Raw genomic sequence first — 12,418 nt, 5'->3', positions numbered from 1 at the left:
TAAAGATCATGTTCCATGAAGATATTTTGTAAATTTCCTACCGTAAATATATCAAAACTTAATTTTTGATTGGTAATATGCATTTCTAAGGACTTCATTTGGACAACTTTAAAGGCGATTTTTTTTTTGCACCCTCAGATTCCAGATTTTCAAATAGTTGTATCTCAGCCGAATATTGTCCTATCCTAACAAACCATACATCAATGGAAAGCTTAGGCTATTTATTCAATCTCAGTTTAAAAAAATGGACCCTTATGACTGGTTTTGTGGTCCAGGGTCACATTTTACATACGTATTTATATATCACTAGTAAAATGCTGAAATACCTTCATCAAGCATTCAATAGATATGAGTGCTTGCTAATCACTATCCCAGCATTGATAAGTAAAAATACAGTTGTTATTAGTAACAATTTTAATCTTATTATATTGACATTTTTAACAACATTTATCTTATTGGTTGACTCAAAATGCAAAGACTACTCAGAATCGCTCATACTAAATACTAGTTTATAAATAGCAGGTACTAGTAAAGCTGGATTCAGTACTTATAACTATTGAAATAGTTACTAGTAACCTAACTAGGGCTGCACGATATATCGTTTCAGCATCAATATCGCGATGTGCGCATCTGCGATAGTCACATCGCAGGATGTGCGATGTTTAGTATAGGCTACTGATCTTTATACTGATTGTTTTCTTTGCTCACACACAGACGCGGTGCCTACACCGGACACGACAGCTGTACAGAGATACCCATTTTAAATAAATTTAGTAGAAGAGCTACTGCACGCGATTTTCAGTGCTGGAAATCCATTTATCCTTTGTTGACACTTCCGCGTCGTCGTGGAGAGCGCAGGGCACGGTTACTTAGCAACGGCAGACGCAGAGACCTGGATGAATCCTGTTTTGTAGCATACACTGCACAAAATCACTTACTCTTTATTTTCAGTAACAATACTGTATCTAAACAGCCACTAAGCAGGATCAATTTGCGCACTGAAATTATGTATAGTATTAAGACTTTTTTTCAGATATGTCTTGAATTAAGTTTATTTTTCACAACCCATTGGCAATTATTTTTCTTCTTTTAAACAGGAATCTGCCAGAATTTAGTGTTGTTTATGCTTAAGAAAAAACTGTTGGCCAATGGCGTTAGAAAAGTAAACTTAATTTAATATATATTCTGTGTGTAGAATATAAGTCTTGTAGTTTTGCTCCTCGAGTGAATTGATCTTGTCTTAAGGATTGTTTAGATATTGTTCAATTTGAAAACAAGACAAAAACTGTTTTTTTTTGCATTGTAGTCCAATGTCCTTGTGCTAGGACTGTTCTTTGTTGTTCATTTCTGGCCATCTTCAAGATAATTTTGTCAGATTTTGAATCAATATCAGATTAACAAGAATAATTTTAAATAACATTCATGTCTATATATTGCTGTTGCTCATCAAATCATCTTAACAGCGCCTCCCCTGGCACATCCCTTATGGCGAGAACCATTTTTACTGTGCTCCATAAATCATCAGCATAATTAAAGGTCTTACAAGGACCCAAACCGTGTCATTAATTTAGCACAGATTTGTGTGGTGGTGTCAAGTTCTTGTTTATTGCAGAATGGCAACATATAAAGTAAAATACAGACACGCTCTCAAAGTTAGTGACATTTGCTGGATGAACCGTTGTGTTGTAAGCTGCCGGGTCACACATTATGCTCCAACGTGAGAGTCTCTGCTCAAAGCAGATAAATAAACATTCAAAGCCATTTTCCAGGTCATCCAGATTGGTTTAATCCATATCATGTAACTTTTATGTAATTCGTTCCATTCTTTTTTATGGAAACAATTATCTGTTCTCTCAGAACATCCCCCACTTTGGAAAGTGTAACAGTATCACTGACTGCACTGCACTTTTCATCTCTGATCAGTGGTGGTTTGTCATTTTGCCCATGTGAGACGAGCCAGACTTTGTCTCTCCCATCCTCTCATTCAGCAGGGTTGGAAGGAAATAATATCTAAACTTTCTTTCATATCACTCATTAAAGACCATATTATTATGATTAACTTTTCTAGACTGCAGGCTTTTCCAAAGAAAACTGCAGATTCCCCCCTTAAATTGGCAGATATCCCTACATGCTGTTGTAGGGATCTTGCTTTTATTCCCTGATGTGCATGCTGGATAATAATTTTTCCCTTTCATGTCACTGTGATTAGTTTCAACATCTTGCCTAATTGAAATGATGCTGCCATTAACACCTCTGTGAAGGATGGGATGTTCTATTTCACCGCCTTACATTGAGGACGTGTCATTTTTGCTGTCACACTGCCTATTCCCCTCAGCTCCTCTGTTGTAATTCTCAAAGGCAGCCGCAAAGCAGGCTATAGCCATATATTTCACAGGCTATCAGACTGACCCTGCCTCGCTTCTCTCTCTCTCTATATCCCATCCCCTCCCCTCAGGGGCCTGAGGCCTGGACGGCACCCGGAAGAAGACGATATCGTTCCCGAGCTTGCCAGGAGCATCCACCCCCGAGAGCGACCTGATTGGGAGGAAACCATCAGCGCAATGGTGAGGAGCCAAGTTCTCGCAGTCTCGCACAAATTCAGCGACTCCCTCCTACACCCTACGTTTACAAAGCCAGTCGTGAAGACAGCAGATATCACACCCTCAAACTGTGAAAATGAAAGATCGACTGCTTGCTGTTCGATAGGGACAATATCACAGTTGTCGTTTCTGAAGGATAATTCTGTTCTTTTTTTTGTGGGTCCTTGATTCTTTTACATAAGACACATATTGCTGCTGTAGACTGTCGGCCATTATAACCTGTCTGTGGGAACATGCTCTTGTCAGATGCCTGCAGAGGGATAATGCAGATCTGGTCATTATCCTACGAAAAGCAGATTAATTTACTGACTAGCAAAAATGACCTTGAGGGACTTCAGATTTATATTTATGGTATATATACAGAAAACATATAATGGAGCACTGGAAGCTTCGGCGACCCCAGTTAAAGCAATAAATCAAAAATATTTGCAGAAAAAGAAAAATCAAATATACACTACCATTCAAAAGCTTTTTTTAAATGCTTTTTGAAGTCTCTTATGCTCACCAAGGCTGCATTTGTTTGATCTAAAATTCAGTAATATTGTGAAATATTACTACAATTGAAATAATTTTCTATATGAATTTATTTTGAAATGTAATTTATTACTGTGATGGCAAAGCTGAATTTGTCAGTAGCCATTACTCCATTCTTCAGTGTCACATGATCCTTCAGAAATCATTCCAATATGCTGGTTTAATGCTCAAGAAGCATTTCACATTATTAATGTTGCAAACAGTTGTGTTGGTTCATATTTTTGTGAACCATGATACTTTTCACTTTGATAATTAGAAAGTTCAAAAGAACAATATTCACTTCTAAAACGATCAGTTTGATGCATTAATAAAATGAAATGCTAAATTAAATTTTTATTTTTTTAAAGAAAAATTATTTTCTGACCCCCAAACTTTTGAACGATAGTATACCAATAAGATTATAGCATAGAGTCAGAATTTCATACTTATTTGCTAGGTAGTTATATTTTTATACCACATAATGGTTCTTGATTTAGTGTTCAGCCATGGCTTTTTGCTATCAAATAGGTAAGATGTAATGCAGTCAGTTATTCATTACTGCAAAATACACCCCGACATGAAGCAGCTGACTACAATATGACTTTGCATTGTTTTGCAATAATGAGCAGAGACGCATATGATTTGATTGCAGAAGTCCCCTGATTGACGGAGTGTTCCAGAGAGCCTGTAGTAATAGATGATCGTATTAAGCTGCTCTGAAGATCTACATCATCTACAACATGCTTTCCCTAGCCTTTGTTCAATACTGAATTAGTTTCAATTCATGATTATTTCACCAGCACTGACATACTTGCATTCAGTGGTGCTGATAAAAAAATAAAAAAGAACCTTTCTCCATGGCAACCTGACTGTTGGTTGATGTTGTTTTGAGCACAAACAGATTAGCGAGGATATATCAAGGGAATCACAATGTATCAGCTCACTCGTATGACAAATTAATTTAATGCTCTTTGGCTCGATTTTATACTATTGTGTACCAGGGTATTAATTGAACTCGTTAATTGTACAGTCAAGGTCATCAAGCTCCAGTCTCTTGTCACTGTTGTGACCTAGTTTCACTGTCACTTATAGTGAAGTGAGACTGTGATGATCAACAGACTGGCTGTTACGAATAACGAAATGGAACCAGATTTGGATCGGACCCAGTTGAGTTTTCACACCATGTTTTATACCAGCAGAAGCTGGTCTGTTCAGCCGCATGCTCATTTGAAGGCTGCATGGTCAAGAGACTTTTAATAAGCCCATGTCTGGCAGCTAAGAGCCGCACTTTCAAAGCATTATTCATATTTCATGGACCTTTCGAATCACTGGCATGTTTTGTTTGGCCTTGCCAGATGACTGTGTGTCTCTCGTTTGGCTAGGCATTGAAGAGACTGGCAACAGAGTTTTATAAAGCATACCAGCTGTCAAATGTTTTAGAGGCAGGGCACAAGCTTAGACTTTCTAAAACCAGAGTTCAGGGGCTCTCAGCTTTTTGGCATATCCGTTTAACCCGTCTTTGACCCTGTTGTAGCTTTCTCTCTCCTTCCATTACTCAGCAGACTTGTTTTATGTTGCCTACAATATAACCATTATACTGTGCTGTTAACTTTAAAAATGGCTTTTTGTATGAGAGAGATTTGTCTCTTTAGCTCTTATTTGCACAGAAAGATTTGTGTAGAGATGGGAGGAGACTGTCCTGTTAAATGTCCTGTTAAAAACTATATTCAAGTGCTTTATCACTTTAATGTAATGCATAAGTATAAATGATGGTATTGTAAAAGGCTATTCACATAAAGTCTGAATTAAAAAAATTAGTGGTCGAACAGTTGATGGACAGTTTAGTTGTAGCAAATGAGATGCACACAAAATTTGAATTTTTTTTAGAACTTTTGTTTTACACAAAATTCATTATTCACAAAATATTTAAAACAGAACATTATGTATAATCTATTTTTTTTATTGTGATTTGGTTTCACAATTGGGGTTGTGTAATATTATTGACAAAAATGATATATAATGATAATAAAAACCATTTTGCTGCATGGGCTTTCAAGGCATTTTGAAACAACAATTACGATATTATTGTATACTATATACAGTGGGTACGGAAAGTATTCTACTGAGTAAAGGGTCTGAATACTTAGGACCATTTGATATTTCAGTTTTTCTTTTTTAATAAATCTGCAAAAATGTCAACAATTCTGTGTTTTTCTGTCAATATGGGGTGCTGTGTGTACATTAATGAGGAAAAAAAATTAACTTAAATGATTTTAGCAAATGGCTGCAATATAACAAAGAGTGAAAAATTTAAGGGGGTCTGAGTACTTTCCGTACCCACTGTATATATCGCACACCCTGCTCACAATGATATTGTACCTCACAATTGCAAATTTATTTCTCATAATTGCAACTTTATCTTACAGTTGTGACCATTTCTGATTTCTAAACTTATTCTCATAGTAGTTTTTTTTTCTCCGAGTTGGTAACTATGATCTGTCTTGTTTTTCTCAGAGTATTTTTTTTATTGAATGACGAAAACTCTATATCAAACTGGTAATAGTTGTGGAGCAAAAATACCTTGTAGATCTTTAATGCAGTACTTTTGTGTTGTTTTGTCACATTGGCCCTGGTGTGAACAGGCCATAACTGTGCCATTTGGTGAGGATGAGCTATTGGAATGTGGCCAGGGACATAGACTGTCATGTCCCAATCATGCATTGAAAAGGAGCATGTGTATTTTTCTTTCAGGCACGGAGTGCTGAAATTCCAGAGCTGAGCTCTGAGCCTCTTATGCGCTCTTGCAGCAGTACTGCCAGCATGAAGGTGAAGAACGTCAAAAAGTAAGTGTCAAAAATTCACACAGCCAAAGTCACAAAGGCTTCTTTTTTCCATATTAGCAAGCAGTCAATCACTGACTAGCCATTATGTTTATAATAGCTGAATTTTGAACTGAATATTGAATATTGTCCTGTGATCTTTTCAGGCTCTCATTCACCAAGGGCCATTTTCCAAAGTTAGCCGAATGTGCCCATTTCCACTATGAAAACGTTGACTTTGGGACAATACAGGTAAGATCTTAAGCCCTTAATAACAGTGGACTTCAATGCTTCAACTACAGAGTGGTCCTCAGTGACCGGACTTGAAAAGGACAGCATTGAAAATGAGGCACAAGAGAGATTAAATTCTGATGTGCATGTGTGTTTGTGCAATGAAATGTCAGGGGTGTGCAGATAACGCCAAAGTGCCACAGCTGGGAAAGGGACAGTAGCGTGTCTCTAATGCAAGGCTCAGAGGGATTGAAAAATGAGGATCAACATGATTTAATATATAGCAGCAGTAGCACTCTTGCAGATGACTTATTTCCTCTCCTGGAGCTGGGTATCACCAACTACTTCACAATACAGTACACATCTCAATACTTATGTCATGATTCAATCGTGATGCATCACTATATGTGACCCTGGACCACAAAACCAGTCATAAGGGTCCATTTTCCGAAATTTAGATTTATACATCATCTGAAAGCTGAATAAATAAGCTTTCTACAAATGTCTTCATGGAACATGATCTTTACTTAATATCCTAATGATTTTTGGCATAAAAGAAAAATCAATAATTTTGACCCATACAATGTATTTTTGGCTATTGCTACAAATATACCCCAGCGACTTAAGACTGGTTTTGTGGTCCAGGGTCACATATCATAATTGGATCTTAATTGAAACTGCGCCAGAAGCGTAAGAAAAAAACTCAGCATGAAGGCGAGAGAGTGTGAATCTGCAGTATCAGTATCTCTTCACTTTTGTATGCTGAGAAAGACCAGTTTTAGAGTTTGCACTTTTGGCAACATGCTGCTTCTCTAAATGTAGGAAATTATATTAATAAATACATGTGTATATATATATATATATATATGTATATATATATAGTGTTGTCAAAAGACCCGGTACTTCGGTACCAAGTCGGTACTAAAAAAATGAAAACGTTACGGTACCAGGATTTTTTAAGTACCGGTGGTACCGAGTACCCTGTGACATAAAAATATATATATATATATATATATATATATATATATATATACATACTGTGTGTTTATATACTGTGTGTGTATATATATATATATATATATGCATTTATGACATGAGGCATAGTTTATTATACTTGTATTAAATTAAATATATTTAAAGTATCATATATAAAATAAAATAAAAATACTATTAATAATAACACTATGTATATACATGGATGGGATTTTTATCAGCATCAAAAAAAAAAAAATTCACACATCGAAGTAACAACTAAATGCAAATACACCAAAATGTGGCCTCATTTTTAATTTTGTTATTTTGCAAGATACTTTTTGGTCTGTTTGGTTAGAGAAGGGTTTTTTCTGACCTGGGCTTCATCACCGCCTTCAGGGCACTTATGGAGTCAAAAATGTATTTGATTTTAGAGGAGCTAATGATTTTACTTGTAAAACTTGTTCGAATAATCCATGTTAATAAACAGATGTCTTACATTGATGATGAAAAGGTTGATTTTTGGTCGGGTCTTGCTTTTTTAATTCTCCCAATTTCTCGAGCATTAGTGCCCCATTTTTTTTTTTTTTTTTTAAAGATGTTTCAATTAAATAGTAGTTTAAAATCTACTGCATTCTATTCCATTATGTTGAGCTCCATCTAGCTGCAAAAATCATGACTAAATATAACAATTCTTAGCATTCAGTTGTCCCCTGAGAAAAAGGGTGGGAACCACTAGGTTAGATGAGTGTGACAGCTTAGGTCAGCGTTGTACATGGTGACTTTGGTTCTGAGGCAGTAACAGAGCTCAACACTCTGGAAAGGATTAGAGGGCATTTGTAGGACAATGTTATCCCTTTCAATTAGTGCCCCATTTTTTTTTTTTTTTTTTAAAGATGTTTCAATTAAATAGTAGTTTAAAATCTACTGCATTCTATTCCATTATGTTGAGCTCCATCTAGCTGCAAAAATCATGACTAAATATAACAATTCTTAGCATTCAGTTGTGATGAAAACAAATGATTGACAGTCTGCAATGATATTCATATAGCAATGGGTAAAATCACTCTTTATTCAAAGGTGAAAAAATGCCGGCATGGGGATATCGGTAAAGATGAACTTGCAAGTTATTTAATTCGATAAGCAAACTTTCTGCAAATACATCTGTAAATCTGTTTTTGAAAGCCGATCTACATAAGTTTGCTTTAAAGTGGGGGTGGTGTTGTGAAGCATATGACTTGTTGTGAAACACATGACTCATGAAGCATATGACTTGTGTCCCCTGAGAAAAAGGGTGGGAACCACTAGGTTAGATGAGTGTGACAGCTTAGGTCAGCGTTGTACATGGTGACTTTGGTTCTGAGGCAGTAACAGAGCTCAACACTCTGGAAAGGATTAGAGGGCATTTGTAGGACAATGTTATCCCTTTCAAAAACAGGTAGACAGGGTGCAGACAGAACCAGAATAACTATTTTTAACTAAAACATGACAGTGCTAGACCTGATGCAATGACGCATTTGTACATAATGCCCAGTGTACCCGATCCTACTTTCGACATTCATCTTTTCAAGTGGGAAAAAAAACTTTATTTATCTGTATTTCAGACTAGGTGAATAGGTTCGGCTTCTTCAGTGTCTTTTCAGAATTGCTCTTCCCATTCACATATTTTACATTTCTCATTATAAACTGTATCAAGGCTCAGTGAAAGCCTAAAAGGATTGGTGGGAATGCTGAATAGCGCCTTGTTGTGTAGGGACAGGAGGTGGGGTGCTGCGACAGTGTCGGGAGAGCTCTGTGCCTCTGTGTTTGGGATTAAGGGTATAATGGAGCGCTCACAGAATGAAAAAATAGATTGGCATGGTGTCGAGGGCCAGACAATTGGGAGTGAGTGAAGCAGTGGTTTCTTCAGGGGGCCTTTACACTGAATAGTAATCCTGCTTTTGGAGGAATTGGCCTGGGAAAGCCAAAATATAAGACTGCTATTTCACATTCAGATGCTGCAGCGTCTGCATTTCTGTATTACTGTTTATGGATTATTGTTGTTATAACATGCGTAAACCATCATATAGATACAGCAGGTTGTAGCCTGCGCTGGTGTCCAGTAGAGGGCGGCAGCTTACTTATTTTACCAGTTTGCAGCCCATGCAGCAGGGTACCATGGTGACGATGAAGAACATCAATAATTCTCTTTACTCTGCTACATAATCATGGTTTATGCACAAAACAGCTAAATCCGGAGAAGTCCTGCAGCCCTGAATGAATGAGCCTGTGGTTGTACAACAACAGCTGGCATGGATACATCAGCCATGTTTGCTGTGTTCCTACCAGAACCCTGCATGTCATCCTTCTGCTGGTGATTTATGAATGGTTTGTAATTACAGGCAGATCACTTGACTGATACTCCCAAAAGAGCAGCGGAATGACTGAGTTTCTCTGCATTCAGAAACGGCTCCAGAGAAACGCTGTTGTCCATCGGTAATATCGGTTATCAGTGATTTTATATGTATATTAGGGATGTGCATCTCCATAATGAGGCTGATGTGATGCGCATCTCAATGCATAGCCAACGATATGATACATTAAAGATACATATGAAGCAGCTACCGATGCAATGCGATACGATTCACCCCTATTACGATGCAGTTCGATTCGATTAAACACAATGCGATTCCATGCAATACGATGCAGTGGAAAAAATATGATCACTTCTGATGCCTCAAGGCCTGTTTCATAAAACAAGTTTACCAAATAAGCCAGGCTTATTTCAGTTAGTCTGACTCATTGTCAAATGATTTGGTTCCATAAAGCAAATTTAACATAGGCCTAGATCAAGCTCTGACTCTTACATGCTATTATTTGATTTTTTTTTTACCGTTTCTAGCCATATACTGGTATAAGAAACACACATTAACTCATTTGAGCTTAGTAATTACTACTACTAGCTTATATTCGATTTACCCATTACAATAGTCCCTTTACAGTTACTGCTATCATAAAAATACCTTTATATGTAGGTTTAAAATTCTACAAAAGACACATTTAATGTCCAAGAACAAATATTTTAGCAAAATATATGTTTTACTCAGAATTATTGCGCTACTATTCGATTGCGCTCCGTCGGTTTAGCGCGCATGTGCACAGCAGCACACGTTCACTCGCATAATCCTCGCCCACTCCTAACATGACTTTCTAACATTTACAAATATACATGTGACATGTCAGTTATGCACTGAGGAAAACACAACGTCTCAAATGCATTAAACAGTTTGCCCATTCAATTTGATCCATGATCGACATTAAGGGCTGCTTAAGAATAAGCGTGCACAAATTAGTGAGATTGCGTGAACTTAAATTGTCGTTTATGGAACCGCTTTAGCCCCGATAGATTTGTTAGGTTATTTCAAGTAAGGTTTTGGACTTTAGTCCCCGCTTTTCTTAGTGTCTTTTATGAAACAGGCCTCGGGTCTCCGTAGTGTTGTGATTGGTCAGATTCATGCAGCAGCAGCGGTGATGAGAGCTAGAACGCGCTTGAGAAACAGTTTAGACAGGAAAAATCAATCTACATATAAAATATTGGACACAGATTTTTGGTCACTTTCTAAATAATAAAAATATAGCGCATCCACTAGTAATTATATATAAATAAATTGGTTTTTACCGATGCAAACATGTTAGAAATGATGCATCGCGATACAAATGCCAACTTGTAGCCAATGCACACTTTTCAAATCGATGCATCGCATCGTTAACTTTTATGCAGATGCACAGAGCGAATCGGTGAATCTTCCCATCCCTAATGTGTGTGTGTGTATATATTTATTTATATATATATATATATATATATATATTGGTTGATATCAGATAATTGTGCATGATCATTTTCCATATTTTTACATTTTGACAAATTCACTTAATAAATAGGTATGCACAAAATGCTCTACCGTTCAAAATTTTTTGTTTTTTGTTTGAATGTTTTCAAAAGAACTCTCTAATGCTCACCAAGGCTGCATTTATTTGATCGTAAGCACAGTAAATTCAGAAGAAGAAAAAAAACAGAAACAAATCTAATTTATTCCTGTGATGGCAGATCTTTTTAATCAGCCATTACTTCAGTCTTTAGTGTTACTTGATCCCTCAGAAATCATTCTAACAGGCTTATTTGCTGCTCAAGAAATGTTTCTTCTTATTTTTTATTAATGTTGAGCACAGTTCTGCTGCTTAATATTTGTGTAGTTAAAAAAGAACATTTATTTGAAATGGATATCTTTTGTAAAATTGTAAATGTCTTTACTGTCACTTTTGATCAATTTAATTCATCCTTGTTAAATAAAGGTATTTAAAAAATCTTACTTTTCCCAAACTTGCAAACAGTAGTGTATCTGTACCGTGTCACTTATTTATTTATTGATTGATTGATTGAAAGCAGTTAATATCCTATATTTAATTGTACATGCTCATTTCCCCAATTTGTGCATTTACCTTTGCCCTCATCTAATCGATCACTTTAAGTTGATCTTTAGACAATTTTAAATGTAATCTTTTGCAAATCTCAAAATGTATATCCATTTTTCATATTATAATGTTGTGATGCCTAAATTGACTTGCATTTATATAGAAATAGTATATTAATTTTAATATCTGCAATTCATCAGTTTATCAGCATTGCACAGAATTGTAATCTCAGTGCAGTTTCTTAATAAATTTGTATCCTTATGTACGCTGTTGCCTATAATAATGTGTGCCACTACGGGAGCGCTTTATGTCCCCCACTGCTAAAGGTTTAGCAATATAATATTGTCTCTGAACCGAATCATGTGTTGTATAATGAATTTGTACTGTTGCCATCTAACCGGTGGTTTAAGGTCCCAAGATAGATATAATCGAATTAGGTTAAAATATTCCTTTGTACACCAAGCTGTACTAGAGCTGAACAAGTTACACAAATTGTAATTGTGAGTGAACCTGCTGTAACGCAAGACAAATTTCAGACCTTGTCTAACAATAAAGTTGTGTCGTATCGTATAATTGCTACATTGCTCACGTGGCATTGACCCCTTTTGTCTGTAGCATCATTCATTGATTTTATTACTGTTACGTTGCTCTACATGGTCATACGACATTGCTTTTAGCAAAACATGGTTTAGATTTTCGTAAATGCTTTATTTTTGTGTAGGGCTGCACGATAAATCGCATGCGATATTTAACGCGCATCTTGTCAGAAAGCCGGTTCTGTAATCAGCGGTAAATCTCCATCACGTGCGTGCTTTCACATTGAGCAGCATT

The 12,418-nt window shown here is 36.4% G+C and overlaps 1 protein-coding gene across 3 annotated transcripts in view; it reads left to right on the top strand.

Annotated features, from left to right (window-relative positions):
• LOC107715324 (rho GTPase-activating protein 32-like) overlaps positions 1–12,418 on the top strand; it is a 117,562-nt gene that overhangs the window by 54,116 nt on the left and 51,028 nt on the right. For all 3 annotated transcript variants that reach the window (XM_016521410.1, XM_016521409.1, XM_016521408.1), the window contains exons 3-5: positions 2,456–2,564; positions 5,865–5,956; positions 6,100–6,184. In XM_016521410.1, the coding sequence (XP_016376896.1) occupies positions 2,456–2,564; positions 5,865–5,956; positions 6,100–6,184 (286 nt within the window). The remainder of the gene's footprint in view (positions 1–2,455; positions 2,565–5,864; positions 5,957–6,099; positions 6,185–12,418) is intronic.

This window comes from Sinocyclocheilus rhinocerous, unplaced genomic scaffold (assembly GCF_001515625.1).
Source record: "Sinocyclocheilus rhinocerous isolate Xijiao unplaced genomic scaffold, SAMN03320098_v1.1 scaffold299, whole genome shotgun sequence".
NCBI classification, from domain to species: Eukaryota; Metazoa; Chordata; class Actinopteri; order Cypriniformes; family Cyprinidae; genus Sinocyclocheilus; species Sinocyclocheilus rhinocerous.
This window is presented reverse-complemented; position numbering and strand designations above follow the sequence as displayed.